General features: G+C 30.7%; 1 protein-coding gene across 6 annotated transcripts in view; it reads right to left on the bottom strand.

Moving 5' to 3' along the window:
- LOC106678192 (atrial natriuretic peptide receptor 1) overlaps positions 1-19,084 on the bottom strand; it is a 1,188,520-nt gene that overhangs the window by 413,192 nt on the left and 756,244 nt on the right. For all 6 annotated transcript variants that reach the window (XM_067048967.1, XM_067048969.1, XM_067048970.1 and 3 more), the window contains 2 exons: positions 4,781-4,967; positions 1,477-1,568 (listed from right to left, as the gene is read on the bottom strand). In XM_067048967.1, the coding sequence (XP_066905068.1) occupies positions 1,477-1,568; positions 4,781-4,967 (279 nt within the window). The remainder of the gene's footprint in view (positions 1-1,476; positions 1,569-4,780; positions 4,968-19,084) is intronic.

Below are 19,084 nucleotides of genomic sequence, written 5' to 3'. Positions count from 1 at the left end.
TCTTTAGTTTAACATGTTAAATGGAGAAATATTTCCTTCTTTAAGCATATTAAACTGATATAATATTTAATAAAGTTGAGAGTCTGCTAAAAGGTCTGCTAAATGGAGAATGACATCGCGCAACAGACCAGCTGAATTCCACACTATTTTGTCTGCAGTTTTTGTTCTAACAAATTAATGGCTAAAAATATAATTGAAGTAATGGAATAAAGGATAGAGGATTAAGTATTATAAAAATCTAAGAAATCCACTAGGTGCTTCTCTGGAAATAACGTACAACATGTACTTTCAATTGTAAGAACATTAAAAAATAAAAATTCGTTGTAAAATTAATATTTCTATAATTATTAACTTTAACTAATTTTAAATAAGTACTATTAATAAAAGGACTTTAAAGCATATCTCTAGTCATGATGATGTCGTTTTAGATTTCCATTCATGCACTGATCAATAAATTTAGAATGTGGTAGTAAACCAGTTTGAATAAAAATAATGAGATGTCTTTCATTCAATACAGTTCAGTTCGATTTCGGATTCCAATAGGTTGGGCGGGGTAGCCGGGACCAAATTAAGGGGGAAATGAAAAGCTTTGGTGAAATTACCCTACGGTAACGTGAAGGCGCTGGTTTCAATATGATTCATTGACCAGAAGAATATGGGAAACCATTCATTGAAATACTGCCAGGAAATATTATTTGATATTCTTAAAACCAGTAACTTATATTAACTAATAGTAAATCTATTGTTAAACAAATAAAATCTAACTGTTATAAAAAAACATATACGGCCCACCCAGCCGATCTGGTATTGAATAAAAAATATAAAATGGAAAGAAAAAAAAATAGTAATAGTAAGAGCGTACTTTTGTAGGCAATTGTGAAATCATGAAACATTGAGAACGTACATTACATTAAAGTTTTCCAAAAAAAAGTCTTGCGAAACATACTGTATAAATTGTATAAAAAACTGAACCAACGTTTATATTTTCTGTTAAGATGCATATATTCACATTGAATAACTATCAAACAGTGTTTTAGATGCAATAACCCATTTCAAGAGATGCATTTACACAATTGTTTCTTCAGAGATGCGACATGGCATGATTCTGTAGACATATTACACACAGTTTTACATTTGGAACAGATTATGTGCAGATATTTTTACTGTTTGCTACTTTTTTTTTTTCATGGAATGGTATCTTATGTTACAAAATTTTTCATAAATATGATTATCAACATTTGAACCAGAGCTAGACTTAGTTCGGGACTATGTAAACTAATTAAACGCGATCATCTTACTGTGGTTCAAAACGGAAACAAATACATGTATTTTATTAGTATCAGAACAGGTGGAGTTATATTTATACATAATCCTGGAACATGTGGAATAAGATTTAATTTATATCGATCCATACGGATAACAATACGACTAGCCCATTTTTTAATCTTAATTAGATATATATTTAATTACACTCACCCTGAATTTTCCAGATTCCGGATCCATATCCAGGAGGGAGTAATCAGTGATTCTGTCGCCATTGCTGTCAACATTGACCTCTCCAGTAATTCCTATAAAAATAAATTTGAAATAAGAATTATCCGCAATTAATGATTCTGAATTAATTTATATAAGTTACCTACATGTAAGCCGTAAATAATAACAAACACTTTGTTAATCTGAAGCTAAGCCGTTTATCTGTGCACCAGCAAACCCCTGACTCTATATAATAGAATCGGTTGTTCACCTTTATTTGCGCAGTTACTCTTCCCCAATTCCACCCCACTACCACCTTATTTTAACAGTTTATTTCATTCTGATCGTTAGTTTTATATATTAATGAATTTATATAGGCACTCGGAGGTTTCCTCCAAGAACCTTCGGGGAAATAAATATAATTCTTTATGCACTTGCTGAACCTGAAAACCTATTATCCGTAGATATAGAACTCTCACTTAAGTCGGTCCAACAAAACTTTAATAAACAAATCTTGATCCTGAAGTCGATAATAATAGCTAGGTCGTCACTGCAAAAATTTCCAACGTCTTTACAAGATGTTTTAAACTTCACCTTCATTTGGTTTTATTAAAGTAAATACTGCAATAAATTTCAACAATCAAAAAATACATTTATGAAAAGATGAATTGACTCTTTTGTAAAAGAAAACTGAATATTACTAAACCTAAAGTTATATGATAATTTTTTTTTTATTTTATTATTTTTACTAATATGTAAAACTATTCACCTTCAATAAAATAATATAAGTGTTGTGTAAGGAGGTGCAATAAATTCAATGTACATGTATGGCGCTACATTCCGTTACCGAGACTGGGCTTCCTCTTCGCTATTCGTCGCTATTCGTTGCCGCAGCTCTCTAATTCTGAATTTCCCATGAAGTTCTTCAACTAGCATTCGCTTGGGTTCTCGACATCATCGATTCAGAAGACGTGTCCAGACCACCGATATCGCCCCAGTCTGATGTACCTATTAAAAGAGGAGTACCGCGAGTTCAACATTATTGGTTCATACCAGACGCTGATTTCTCAAGTTCAAGTCAATTTTCGTCCATTTTAGTGTTCTTTCCAGGATTCTGGCCCGTTGGTTAAAAGTGGACGAACTAGGTACTTGTAAAGGCTAATCTAGGTCCTGTTAGAAAGGAATCAATTTCTAAATTGCCTTGTACGCCCAAAGCAACACTAGCCACTATTTTCTCTCTTCCTCTCTTTCTCTTTCACGGGATATATTGTTTCCAAAGTTGACCTCTGACCCCGGATAAACAAAGCTATTTACCCTTTCGAAGTTGTAGGATCCAACCTCAAAGTAAGCAAACCGTGGTACCTCTCTTCCAACTCTCAGTTACTTTGTCTTAGCCTCATTAATTATTAGTACAAGTTTCTTTACTGAATCTGCTATTCCATTTAAAGAAGTAGATTTAACTATTAAACTACTAAATTTTTCATTCATGAAATATAAATGTAAATAAACTCTAAAACAATTAACCGGTCAAAATCTATGCACAGAAAATAAAGTAATGGATTGGAAAAAAAAAATAGGTTTAAACTCCAGGTAACAATTTTTTTTCTCGGTTCGTTTTTCTAATTAGATTAGTGGCAGAATAAGCTTGAGAAGATCTGGAAACATGCCAAGATGCTGAAACCAGCTGCTTCAGTTTCCAATTGGTTCTGCTATTCGCTGTAAGAGTGATCATTATTTTCTGGGAAATCAAGTGTATGAAACGAACCCATGGATGGAAAACACTAAAATAAACTGGAATTTAACATTCCAAAGTAGGAGACATACTTTTTATCATCGGTCCAATGATTAATAATAGAGAGTCATATAAGCCATTAATCACACTGACAATTACTATATTAAATAAAATTTGAATTGGGTGAAAATAGTAATAAAAAATGTTTAATTAAGAACTATCAGATCTAATGGTAAACATTAGACATAAAGTTACCTTATGTTTTCAACATTAGTCAATGAATGAATAGATATAATTTGTCACATTAATGTCAGATTGAAATCAGAACTTTTTTTTTTTCTGGATAACATTGAATACTTGAATGGATCATTTTTTTGTTTTATTTATTAGTAAACTGGTTAGATTATTAACGTAATTGTTTTGTTTATTCATAATTTTATTCTCATTATCACCACTAATGTATTTTTAACTAACTCCATTTTATTCCAATTTCCGATTAGTTATCACCAAGATAAATGGTGAAATTATTGTTCCCTTAAAACAACCAACTCCTATTTCCATCCATCATAATGGAAGAAAGAAGAAATGAGAATCCACCCACTCACCCGTTCCCAGACCCGGTGGATTATTCATACAAAGAGAGCCGTTGTATTCCTGAAAGTCCCTCCAGGTGTAGGATTTTCTGTACCTTCTTTCTTTCTAAATTTATGAAACATGTCAGAGTTAAGTAAGCAATCTCTGTCTTTTTTAGTCAAAACTAGGAGATACATTTGCATTTATTTTACACGTGTGTGATATTCTTTTAGGGCTGCACACGAATATGAAAAAGCCCGTAATTGTATGAATTTCTAAAGGGATGGTATATAACCTTCAAATTTTGCATACAAGCCGAACTTGTCAATAGAAATAATATTAAAAATTTGATTATAAATTATAGAATTCATTATAACTAATTGTACCAAAAAAATAGTATTTAAAAAAATCCAAATATGAAAATTGGATGTATGAACAGTTGACAGAATGCTAAAATTTTTGTATCCATTTAATTTTTTTTTTATTATAAACCGTAACCTTATGTGAATAATCTAGGGGAATTTTAATCAACTTATCTAATTAAAATAACAATTTCGAACTAATAATTAAGTATACGTTTACATAATTTTATAATCATAGTCGGCCCCTGTACCTCAGTGGTTAAGACACAGTCTTACCAAATTGATGTCTATTGGCGGTGCCGTTTTGAATCCGACCTGGGGCGTTAACTTTTATCATTGAGTGGTGGTCCCACAAAATGAAAAATTTTGACCCCCAACTATGGTTAGGTAGTATAGGACTCTGTCATGATTCGGATAGCAACTATGACCGTTCCACATTAGGATATGTAGGTACTCATTCGACGGATCCACCGTTTTGAATTTATTATAAGTTAAAACCCAAATGGAAGATCTAAAATTTCGTAATTATTTTATCAAACAGACGTCCTGTCTAGTAACCATCTTTTTTACTAACGAAATTGAGACAACTTATCCAATGTTCTACTGAATAATAATGGAGTAACTGGATAAAGATTTTTACCTTCAAACTTTCGGTTCCACATCCTCTTCGTCAAAGCGAAACCGTCCGACTGGTTGCCACCACTTGTGAGAGTTTCGTTCAGAGCAAGGGCGTACAAGAGTACCGCGTCGTAGAACGCAGTCACGAATGTTGAAACAGGATCTGGTCCGAAGGTGTAATTATACCTTTCCTTGGCCATCACTTTTATCTGAAAAGAAAGGAATAAATCAAAAACAATTCAAAAAAGATGTTTCAAAAGCTTAACTGATCTTTTTCTCAAAATTAAATAAAATATTGAAATTCTGATCCGGAAAAACGAAAGGAAATAAAGAAAAAGATATTCTAATTTCAAATACATATATAAATAGTTCAAAAAACGCAATCAATTCGAACCCTTTGTTTATGTTTGGAAGATATGACCTAATTTATTTCGTGGTACGGGTCTGAGGTTTGCAAGCTAATGTAGATTAAGAGCCACTATCACTTCTAGTTAGAACTCTATTGCACTATCTCTTCGCTTTGCAAATGGGTATATACCCAATTTTAAATTATTCATATAGAGCACTAAGGTTTTAAAAATTGCATTAAATATTATTATCAAAATATGATTCTGTTAAGAGTTCATGAAGCAACTTGAAATACCAATGCAATTTTTTTTTTTAAAGAATATATAGAAAATCAGTAATCTGAAAACCACTAAACATCATAAAATCCAGGAGCCAAAAAAAAAATTTCATGTGATTTTCTTTTTCGATAAAAATTATTTTCCACAAGACTTTAAAATAAATGACCTTAATGTTAAGAAGAAAACTCATAGTAGAAAACAAATAAATTTAAAAAAAAATTAATCAGAATAACTTAAATATGATTCTGTATTTCCATTTATCTAATAAACCCCTAAACATGAGTTTGATCTCTAACTACAACGTTTCGGCGTTGCCATCCCATCTTCAGATATCTAAAACAAATTTTCAAATACATACCAGCAAACAACAATTACAATATATCACAATTTCTAATTTCTTTTAAAAACATCTTTATTGAAATTTACGACTGCATATTATATAATAAATTCAATAAATAAATCTTAGTTAAAATGGAGTGTTACAGGCGTGTAGAGACCCATTGGTAGCACTCTAATGACATTTTACATTAGTAGGTCTCGTGGCCATTTTCTTTTAAGGCGCCTCGGAGGATTGTCAGGAATGGAAGAGGATGCAAGGTTAGAAACTAGGGGGTTTGAGTGGTTAGGGATTTTCTTCCATTATAAACTCCCTAACCACTCAAACCCTCTAGTTTCTAACCTTGCATCCTCTTTCATTCCTGACAATAGGGGTATCTGCTTCGGGCTAGATCGGTTACATAGGGAACATTAAGGTCTTTATGTATGACTTTATTTGTGACAAAGTAAGGGGCATTCAGGATTTTGGATTGTAAGGAGTGGATACGAGAGGAATTCGAAGGTTTAGTGGAGCCCCAAAGTTCAACTCCAAATGTCCAGATTGGCCTTATGAAAGTCATGTAGATCAGTCTTTTGTAATGTGTTAGAAGTTTAGACCGTTCGTCTTGTAAGTACTGTAATAGTCGAAATTGACGTGCAGTTTCCAGTCTTAATTTCTTATTAAAATTTTTTTTAAACAATTACCTTATTAAACATCTGTCTATAATTACATTGCGTTCTCTCCTTATTAATCTTGTATTGCTAATAGTAACATATTATTTTCACAAATATAAAATTTCTTTAAATAATTAAAAAACAGACATATTCTAAATGAGGATTTATAAACAGGGGATATCTGAAGATGGGGTGACAACGCAGAAACGTTGTTATTGTTTATTTATGGTATAAAATAAATAGTTGATACAAGGAAGAGTGTTTTTCATTCATAAGTTCTAATTAGATTTGAAAATCCTCCAGTAGAAGATATAACTTTAAAAAGATATTTTATTAATAAGAAAATAAAGCATTATATTCGTATTGTTTTCATTATGATTGTGATATTTTATAACATATAAATCGCATAACTAATTTTAATTCTAAATAAAGTAAAATTAGGATCATTAGTTTTCTCTACTGTTCCAGCTGGAATTGTAGACATTTTGTTTATTTAAGAGTTAATTACTCGCTTGTGTTTTCGTGCAATCAGAATCCAAGCCGATTAACCACTCTTATTTAATTGCTGAACATCCACTCCCACTGTCCTCCATTTTACGAGAGCTTTAGGTTGCCTCATTTACCGGCAGGATTTCCTACAGAATTTATCGTAATTGTAGCAAAACGCTAATGAAAATGAAACGAACTAATTGGTGATTTTATTTTTGTTTTACGATACAGTTTAGATTATTTAAAAATAATTTATTTATTGTTATTTACACCTATATACATCCAGTAAATTTGCCATTAGTTATATAATGGCATGATACAAACATGCAGAGAATTTATCCACTGATAGAACTCTAATAGATTTTCAATTCGCATTATCACGAAGTACATTTATTCATTAATATAGGCAAATCCTTCTTAGATAACATGCTTTAGTTATTTCTATTAGAATTACTTATATAAAAAACAATGGGATAATTTAATTTCTGAAGTAATTCTAAATTATAAGATTTGGAAAATTCTTAGCTTTGTAGTTCTAAACTGTTCCTAACCATAGATTAATTTATTTATAAGATATAATTTATTTACTTTAGAAAGACAGTCCGAATGGCGATCAAGAAAGATATCAAATTAGTAAAAGAAAACTATTTATTGTTAATCAACGTTTCGCACCACTTGCAAGAATTCGTCAGGGCTAAATTAAAAAACAAAACAAGATACAAACATTTTAGAATTAAGAAAACATTTCAAAACAATTGTTATGTTTACAAACTATATAAGAAAAGGATTAAAAATACCAATATAAGGAAGTATGTACATGTAGACGGATTTTAAACAGGCTACTAATAAATATAACCACACCTGTTTCCAGTCCACATACATAGATATACTTCTTACAATTGTTATTTTTAATTCTTTGTTTAATAAAGTTTATACTTTGAAATACATACAAATTTTATTGAAATGTTTTGTTAATTCTAAAATTTTGTATCTTGTTTTTTTTTTTCATCTAGCCTTGACGAAGCACTGCAAAGTGGGGTGAAACCTTGGTTAACCATGAAAAGTTTTATGGTTTAAAACTTAAACTATTTTGATACCTGTTATTGACACCTACTCAAACTATCTTCCTACAATCTACTTCATACGGTCAACTATCTTCTTCCCATATAATTCATTTATTATTAATGGCTCGACAAACAATAGGATGGATGTAGATTTCAGAAGTCCATTGAAAATTTAACGAGGGGAGTTGGTATCAAGGCCAACACTATTTTGTCAGTACCAAACCATAAGATAACCACGCTTCGAAGTTTAAAGAGCAAATTAGAGATTATGATAGCTTTTCTATGGTAAAAATAAAAACTAATCATTTTCTCCTCTTGCTGTTTGGCACAACTCGCAGTACTAAATGTTTTTATTTATAATCGATCGCAAGACAAATCATCTGATAAATTTAAATTCCAGACATGTTGAATGAACACTTGAACTTGCCAACAAAACCACACAGAAATATTTATCAATCCAACACAAGAGAAGATTGCCATTATTAACAACAAGGGGTCCGAATGGATCGGAAGGATATAAATTGCAGACATCGATCGGCTATGATTCCTCTTTGAGCCTGCTACAGACGCCTGATGAGATGCGATGATTGGAATTTTCCATATCAATTCCATCCCGGGCAACCGACCATTCCAACGGCGCCTTGCCCCAACATCAAAGACCTCCGGTTATAATGAAATTCGAATGTCTTATTGTTAAGTGGATAATAAAAATGTACAATTGTCCGTTAATTGAAAATTCAAAATAATTATGCTTTAAATAAAGTATTTACTAAAAAATTCTATATATGCATATATATAGAATAGTAAATATGTCTTCACATGAATCCCTTTATAATAATTGTGTAAAATAACAAAGTCATCTGCATGACAAAGGCAAGTCTCCACATACACGAATCACTGGCACGGATTTGTATATTACTGATGTTCCAATTCACGTAAGAGTAGGGACTCCATTACATCCAAAATTTATGGAAACTGGCAGAATTTTGCAACATGTAGGTATTCGACAGAACGTACCAACAGTGAATATAGTGCATTCGTTGTATCTCATAACGACAAAACTACCATAAATGGATTCATCAAATTTATTTTAAGAAGTAAATTACATAAATAATTATTTTATAATTATAATTACATTATTTATTATAATTACAATTGCATAAATATATTATTTTCATTTTGAAGTTAAATCAAAAAGCTCCCAATAAAAATGTTCAAGCTATCAGAATAATGAAATAATTTTTAAAATTTAGGCACATCAGAGCATCCACTAGGAACTAAGGTCAGATTCATTACTACAAAGATATGGCCAAAGATTGTATAAGATATCCTTTATTTATATGAATAGAGAAGATACAGATTCAATGACATAATATTACGTTATGTGCAACTACTATCTACAAGCTATACACAACTTGTTTCCTAAAGTGTCCTTCAACAACTCTCTGTTCTGTTATTGCTTAATTACTCTTATATCTGACGTGAGGGTATATTTAGGTCTCGTATGAAGGTGGGGATAAAATGATATTTGAGGAAGGGTGTGTGGTTGAAACTAAAGGGTGGGGGTTTTAAAATAAGAGCAATGAGCAAGCAACAGACAAAGGGCTTCTCCACATTAAGAAAAAATATATAATATGTTATACGTGAGTATTTTGATAAGAATCGAAGATGCAGCCGACTGCGTCTGTAAAAGAGAATGTAAATGTACTCTATGCAATTTAAATGTTGTCAAATTTCTTTAGGTTGTGCTATGCTTTCATTATAATTTGTTTGGAAGATGAACATCCAAATTATTTATTTAAACATTAATATTATTGAACAAATGCATTCATAAAGCCACTATACGATATCAATTGATAGTACCAGTCAGATTAAAGATTATAAGTCATTTTGTTAAATTTCAAAGTTAGAACCTATTTAAAAGGAGCCATTTAATTGTAACTGGATGTTACCATATGTTCTAGCCATTTTGTGATCTGGTATCTGCACAGAATATAGGAGTTATAAGTTTAATTATAAATTTTAACATACTTCATCGATTCGAACCCTATGATTGAGAGAAGATTTTGTTTTGTAGCAGACCCACAGAAAAAACTCGATTTTCACACTCTGGATTGTTGTGGTTGTGCACCGATGTTATCAGCATGTGAGATAATCTAATTTTCCTAAAGCAGGATAAATAAATAATTTCAATCAGAGTAAATACTAATAATCATTTTATTTGAAAGGAATATGGTCCGGGTGCGGTCAAGAAAAACTCAAATAGTAGAAATATATTATTTTAATGAGCCAACGTTTCGCCCCACGTTGCAGGGCTTCTTCAGGGCTAAAAAAGATACAAACACATAGTTACAAAAGGAAAACAAAGAACTAAACTATATGTAACTATGTGTTTGTATCTTTTTTAGCCCTGAAGAAGCCCTGCAACGTGGGGCGAAACGTTGGCTCATTAAAATAATATATTTCTACTATTTGAGTATTTCTTGACCGCACCCGGACCATATTCCTTTCATCTTTACACACGGTCAATCAATAATCTTCCAGTAAATCATTTTATTTGTTTACAGCCCGTATTTTATCCTACCTAAAGGCGGATGATAAGTTGAAGTTCTTGAGGGAGTGGTCTACTCATCATCCATTGACTATACCAAGTTATTCTCACTATATCTCACTACAGTAAGATTAATTAACCGAAGCATAAGTTTGAGATTGTGAGTTATATACCTTTTCAATTGGCAGTTAGTCATACCAGCAGTGTAGTTTGGAGCTCTAGAAGTGTTTATCAACCGTTCCTATGTTTGCAACTACAATTAGGCTGGTTACGTTTGAACTTGGAGTATCTTCCATAAATTTATGGTTTCAACAGATAGCATCTCTAACTAGAACAATTTGAAGTTAAGTCAAGCGGGAAGATCTGACGTCTGAAGACCTGATACCTGAGCATGTTGGACGAGAGTCCTTAAGTGCTTCTGGTTCATAAGGTCGTGTATTGGGTTAGTCCATATTTATTTCGCTTACCGAGATAAAGGAATCTTTACATTCCAATTTCGGGGATGCTTATAGAGGACTTGAGCAATAAATAAAATAAAATTCGATATATACAATGTAAAGGGAGTTTTTGTCGGGTTGAAGTGAATGACATCTGAAATGCTCTTAGCCACTACCGCGTCCGCTTTTAAACAACAGCACAAAATAGAAAAAATGATGAGAGTTGGGATAAACACATTATAAATTTAACTGTCATAACTGTAAATTTCTCGAGTATCACGTAGTAAAAATATGGTTGCACGTACTTGAATTGAAATCTTTTCCAAAATATCCAATTGAACAGTCCCTTCACATTCCATCAATACAATGGCGTTAGTCATAAGTAGTCTATAATACCTCTATAGGACCCTGCAATTAACACATTACAATGCCACAAGGCAATCCAAGAGGAAGAAGTCGAACTAGTATACATATTCCATTCCTTGGATTATGTATGAACTCATAACATAATCATTCTTTATGAAGGGTATGAAAAAAATAAAATAAATGAATAATCCAATTACTCAGCCTCCTCTCAGGTACCTAATCCACAGATAATAAACTTTGCAGATATTCTTGCCACATAGGAACTGAACTTCAACAAAAGATATATAGGAAGATGGTCAGGGTTGCGGTCACAAGTGAAACGAAAATAGTTTACAATCGTTTCACTTGTGACCGCAACCCTGACCATCTTCCTATATAACAATTTTTACGGTCAACTATATATACATATATTCAACAAAAGATGTTTTGAATTTAATTATAATAAGCTTTTAATTATTCGGGAACAAGTTCCTTTTGGATAACATTATAAGTGATAAGGATAAACCTTTAGAGGCTTGCAGAAAAATATAAACAAAAAATCAAAAATTTAACAAAATTTTTATAAGTCGTTATAAAGTAACTTCTATTGTTAGGCGTAAAGTAGAAGCCGTGAGCGTTGTACACTTTTAAATAAATATAAACTACTTAAATAATAATAATCATAATACATTTAAATAAATAATTTGAATAATAATTAATTTACAAACGGGAAAGTTAGATAATATACATTTAGGATTAAGGTACTTAACTGCTTCCTAGAAGGCAGGTAAGAACATCCTTAAAATGATCTCATCAAAACGTATGAGTTTTTTTTACTGGTTTAAACACAGAATTATGTATTTCAAATTTAATTTAGAATATAAAAATTTCTTAAATGTGAAAAAAAAATTAATGTAAAGAAGTTTTTTGTTAATAAGTTATACCAACAATCGAATGAATATTTACAAATATTTTTAAAGTGTTAAATAATAAACGAATCAGAATATCAAATTCGGTACCATGAGAAAAAGAAATTAAGAGAAGATGGTCGGAGGGTGCAGTGAGCAGAAAAAAAACTCAAATAAACAAAAAAGAATTTATTTATGCCGAAGTTTCGACCTAATTTTCAGGTCTTCGTCAGGGCTATAAAAACAAAAAATAGATAACAACCATCATTCAAAAAAATAAATAATAGACTAACAAATTTGGAAATATACATAGCAATGAAATGAAAATATAAAGTAGTTGATTAATAACTATGGAATTAAACAGTAGTAGATTATTTATATACATATAAATGTGAGTACTAAATGAATGAAACAGTAGGTAAACAAGATATATTGATGAGTAAAAAATTAAACACCTTTTTCGTTATATAAATGACTACAAAAAATTAATTAAATTATAAATAGAGTGTATGTAAAAACAATATTCTAAAAAAGAAAGAGGGAGAAGAAGAAATATGGAGAATAGAAAAAAAGAAAGTAAGAAATATAAGATACGAGAGAAAGAACTAACGGTTATAGGCAGAAATTCTGTTTTAAATTACAGTAAATGTCCCTATAGTGCAGGTCAACAAAAGACGTTAGATAAACAGAAACCTAAAAGCCAAAAAAATCGTGGAGATAAAATAGTTAATATGAGCGTAAAAAATATATAAAGTGTTAAATATAAAATTATGAGGGCCCAAGAGGTAATAAAATTAATCAATATATAGTGGGTATGTAAAATGTATATTTTAAGGGGAAAAAAACGGATTTTTTAGGGAGCGTATGTAAATTTAAATTTACTGTAAATTTAAATTTAAAAAAATGTACGTAAATGTAAATTTAAACAAAAAAAAAGAACTATGGAGAATATGGAATAAAGAAAGTATGAAATAAAAGGTTGATTGAAGAGGTTGATTAGAGAAGTTAATTTCTTTAATTACATGATTACTGTCTGATTTTTAATAACATTTATTTTATTTCAATATTTGTTTAGTATAATTCATACCTCTACAATATTATATCTTCTGTCAGTATCATATACTATCTACCTAATTACCTTAACATATACTGTTATATATGTTTCTTAGTTCGGTTTTTGTTTTTTTTTTATCTGAGTACTTAGTTTTGTATCATTTACACTCGAGTATCTCCTCCTCGTATTGAATCTATGGATAACAATAAACGCCTCATTATAAAATTAATATTTTGCAATAAACACTGCCATATATTTTTTCAAGTTATCTTTGCAGAAATGAGAATATATGTCATACAAAAAACCAATCAAAATTAAAATGTTACAAACAGTAAGTATGTTTGTTTAAAATGTAGTAGTATTTTTATTTTTAAAGAATATAAACAATTTACAAGTGATGAAACAAAAAATTAAATTCAAACCCACCTCAATACATAATACGTTTTCAGAATAAAAATTGGAATTTTACAATGAACTCTGTACATGAATATGTATACACAATGAATTATATCCATTTCATTCTAACTTATTAGATTATTAAATGAATAGATGAAACCGATAAAGTTCTGAGTTTGAGGAAAAAGGATATTTTTCTCTCTTTCGTTTTATTTTCCTAAAAGAAGAATTTTTCACAAAGTGCAAACCCTGGTTAGCACCTGAAATGCCAGTTCACAGGATTTGGAATAAATGAAAGGAAAACAAACTTTAACGATATTATTTTTATACAAAATAACTTCCCAAAGCATCAATGTGTTTCTTCCAAAGCCCAACACTATTTTTATTCTTCTGTTCGAAGAAACCTTGATTTTGAATACATAAACTCGGGAAAAGGAAATTTTAAGGAATAGTTTCAAGAAAGAAACAAAAAAAAAAAAAAAAAATTAGATATTAAATAATATGTTTCCCGTTTATATTTTGAAATATTTTGTTTTTTTTCATACGCTATCAAACAAACAGCCAATCGAATACAGTGTACGCGCATTTTTGAAAAATAAAATAATCCATAATGAAACGAAATGAATTTTCATTTCTCGACTTATAAGAAATTAGAGCTAGTTTAATGGAATATAAAAACGTTTATGAGCTTTACCTTCGTACGAACAGTAGTTTTTATGATATTAAACAAAATAAACTCACAAAATGTTAATTGGTAGTTGTTCCTATAAAATGTTGGATTTTTGAAAAAAAAAATACATGTCTAGCTCCATAAGACGCACATATGTCTGCCAACACTCAAAATAAAGGAAATTTAACTCACTATAAAGTAGTTTATGACACTTATCTTCGTAGAGGTAGTAGTTCTTACGATATTCACATATGAATATGAATTTGGCAAATGAAAATTTGTCCGAACAACTATAAATTAATTTATTTTACCAAATTTCATGTAAACTATTACTCCTACGAAGATAAACATCATAAACTACTTTATATCTCATTGAACTAGGTTTAATTTGAGTGCTAATAGACATCTGTACGTCAAATGATTTTTGAGATATAAATTTTTCAAAATAAATTCACTAACTACTGATCTTTCTGTACGTCCCATACAATATTTATGTGAAATGTTGCTATTTAAAAAGCTATATCTCGAAAACTATTTAACGTAAATAACTCTATTAGGCCTCATATTTTAGAAAATTTACTCTTCTTTAAATGACGTTCCCCCTACCTATACTTAGCAGACTCATCAATTTTGACTATTAATTATACATAGTTTTCATTAACGTAATCAAAAATTGGGGTGAGATAACTGCCTTTTTTCTCCTCTTGGGCTCTTGTGCTATTTGGTTTTCATGTAGCAATAAACCAACAGCATAATGAGAAACAGAATAATTTGTGGCAGTCAAAAAGAACATTCGTAGTGCTTTTTAGCTAAATGAATAAAGAAATCTAGCGGGACCTATTGCAATGATTAAATTTAAATTTTGACTCTACTAAAAGGAATGCATTGAGTGGATAGTAAATTCTGCCCGCTTGATATACGTTTCGATATCATTAATTAGCGAATTAATTAACAAGGGTGATTGGATGTTAAACAAGTTACTAGATCGGGATAGTAACCCCAAGATAACGAATTGCTCGAATCTTTTGCATAAAGGACGGCGGTATTACACCCGAATTAAATGGGATTCAAGCGACAAATTAAAGGGAATTTGAATAGGGATTTATAGGGGCAATCGTCGTCACTGGTGAACGAATTTGGAGATCTGTGGTTCCCTTTAGAGTGGGAACGGATTTAGTTCAACTTCGACATACGAGTTAAAATATGCTAATAAGGATTTGTGAATTTTGTCAGTAACTATTTGAAAAAAAAAATATATGGTCAACTAAAATTAAATATATAGATTTTTTTTTTTCAAAATTCCATGTTTCATCTGCATAATGAATAGTCATTAACCAAATGATGCACCCTAACATGAACTGAACGTTGACAACACGTTACAATGAGAAAGTAAAAATTGTAAAAAAAAAATCTTGATGTCAAGAAATGCAATGTCAAGCAATATCAAAAATACTGGAAGATTATTGATTGACCGTGTGTATAGATGAATGGTGCGGTAAAAAAAAAACTCAAATAGTAGATAATTATACTATTTTATTGAGCCAACGTTTCGCCCCACGTTGCAGTGTACTTATATTAATTACTTTATTATTAATTTTCTATTATATTTTACACTTTTCTGTATCCCCGCTCATTTGGTATATTTTGTTTCTTAATCACTTACACACATTGTATCCCATTATTTTATACTTTAGTTTTCCTTTATTTTTCTATCAGTTTTTTGGTTTTTTATTAATATTTCTTCTCCCCCTATTATGTTTATTACCATTTATTCTTCACCTAATTTAAATACTTTTTTACTATGTTTACTTTACAAATTATTTTCGTTATTGTGGCATAACCCCACTCCTCCCAATACAAACCGTCACTTTGTCTTTGACTGCCGTCAAAACAGGTATGCATTCTGTCTCATCATTTGATTTGTATTTTTTTTTTCTCTTTTTTCATCTCTTTATTTGTACTTTCTTTAATATTTCTTCTCTATCTGTTACTATTACCCTTTTCATTTACTATTTACAACCTTTAATTTTTCTTATTATATCTTACTTTTCATTTTATACCCCTGTTATTTTACACTTATGTTTTTTCTTTTTTTCCTTTTTGTAACTATAGTGTTTGTATCTTTTTTAGCCCTGACGAAGCCCTGCAACGTGGGGCGAAACGTTGGCTCAATAAAATAGTATAATTATCTACTATTTGAGTTTTTTTTTACCGCACCCGGACCATATTCCATTCAAATATCAAAAATATATTGCTAAGAATTATCTGAATCGTTTGTTATTTAATTTAATTTAAAACTCGCTAAAACTGTATATAATAAAGCAATTAAATTTATCATTCCCTGACCCATACATGAATTATACATTACGGTACGCTTGCGTTAAAATAAACCTGTCACATAAAAATATAAATTCTATCTATGAGGGCTTAGTAGCTCTGGACTTTGAGGTGAATTCACTTTAGACTCATCGCGGAAAAGACCTCGATAGGAATTTCGGATACGAAATTGGGATTCAGGTCAAATATCGCGATAAGCGAACCCACGTATCTCAGCGGGCGCCGACCTGTAGGTCATATAAAACAATATCCTATTACACCGAAGGAGGTAACGATAAAAGAATTTGTTTTATAGAAAGAGAAACGTGTGATCAGAAATGCCAGTGAAAGTAATACATACCAATTAGTTCCAGGAAAAATTTTATTTATTAACAACGTATAATGGATTATTTTGTTAATAGACTAGTCAGACAAATGTTAAAAATGATCGAATAATAATGACATTAGTTTAATATTTTTGAAAAGTAAATTTCATAATTAATCGCTGAACGTGAGATCATAAATGTTAGTGAAAGTAATACTAATCAGTTCTAGGAAAAACTCTATTTATATGCTATGTACTGCCATTCAATCGGGATGCCAGGATAATCGCTGAAGGCAATTATCCAAAAATAAGTTAATTAATTAATTAATTATATATTGAGTCCTAAATACTATTTTTATGATTGGATTCTTTTCCAAAGGCTATTCATGTGTTTACCGGTTTACCGATTAAATACCTTTATATTTATAAAATGTTGTAACCATTAAATATATAATATAATAAGGGGTGGTATATCGGGTAATGTAATAGTATATAAACTACTTAAAGAGACTAAGTATTTATTTACAATTTTTTACTATGATTAAAATGGTAGCAATGATTCAAACAAATGGTTGCCATAAAATATCGGTTATAACATTATTACTTATTATTTACTTTATACTTATAGCTGTTGATGCCGTGGGATGTAGTTCCGTAGGTGTCATCTTATTCATAAGGGATGTCCAGATCTCGTGGCCCTTCTCACGACTTCTTTTGGTCGGAATGCATTTTGCTCCGCTACGGCTTCTGATGCCTGGTCCTATCTCGTCTAAGCCTTCCTCTTCACTGTTCTTTTTCCTGATCTAGTTCTCCTGTGTCTTTTCTCCCACTTCCCTTTTGGGGCTTTACCTTATTTTTTGAATCTAATCCCTCATTTACAATAGGTGACAGAACGCTCCCGAGGTAGGCGTCCCCCTCCCCAGGCCCGAGAGTGAGTGAGAAAGTTTGACATGTCCATCGTCAAAACCTGTCATTTGTGTTAACACTTAAAGGTTAGCAAATCTAATTTTCTCAGGGGACTCTGGTAATGGGGCAAACTTAACACAGATGTTTTCATATCCTGGGACGCCCCAAAAGGTTCGCAGAAGAATACCCTAACCAGGTGTATGGGCAGATGACGAAACACCTGAATAATACCCAGGATTGTCAAAAGGTCAATACATATCATAATATATAGCAATATTTATTGAAATATCCACCGAAATAGTTGTTAATTTGTCTAAAAATTCGTATTTTCATTACACAATGTATGAGACTACGACGATAGTCATAAACCATGAATACCTCTACACCATCTTTCTGACGCTTAGTGGTAAATGAACAGTATGAATCTTATGAAATATCTCTTCCGATAAGTTATGAACATAAATTTATATATTATAACACTTAAATGTTAGCAAATCTAATTTTCTCAGGGGACTGTCAAAAAGTCAATAGATATCATATAAAAAATGTACAATGGATTATTTTGTTAATAGACTATTTAGAAAAATATTAAAAATGATTTGTTTAATATTTTTGAAAAGTAAATTTCATAATTAATCATTAAAAAATTGTTAAGTTTATTTCGATATTCCGAAATTCAATGTTCAGGCCAGGAAACATTTTGTTTTTCTTGAATATTATCACATTTCACAATAAAAAGTGTTATTTTTTTCTTGTGTTTGGCCTATTTCATATCAGCAATGGCGTAAATCCATATTGGTTTAAGCAATATCTGGTATATTCTAAGTTTATTGTAAGTGGTAATTTATTTTTATGATGTAGTAGTGGTCGAACTTTGAGTTAGATACGGCCAGTTATTATTACTAGAACATATATTTTATTTAATTAAAATCCTTTCTAACCAAACCATTAAGTTAGACATACAAGTATGAATAATTTTTATTATACATTTTCAAAGCTTGTAGATTATGCGGATATCTGATTCCCTATAAGTTAAAAAATTAACTAGATGTGTTGTTTTTTATAGGTAAAATTAGTTATCAGCTCAATAGAAAAGGCTAGAACGCTAATATATTTGTTCGAAATATAGTTGCCTGAGGGGAAAGACAGAACCGAGTGCCTATAGCAAAAGTGTTATTATTGTATAATCAATTCCAGTGGTGGATCAACAAAGCGCGGTGAGGAGTGGCAATTTTATTAAGACTAAAAG

Source organism: Halyomorpha halys, unplaced genomic scaffold (genome assembly GCF_000696795.3).
Source record: "Halyomorpha halys isolate HHAL.00 unplaced genomic scaffold, Hhal_1.1 Scaffold128.1, whole genome shotgun sequence".
Lineage (NCBI taxonomy): Eukaryota > Metazoa > Arthropoda > Insecta > Hemiptera > Pentatomidae > Halyomorpha > Halyomorpha halys.
Note: the sequence above shows the minus strand (reverse complement) of the source record. Positions and strands in the feature narration are given on the sequence as shown.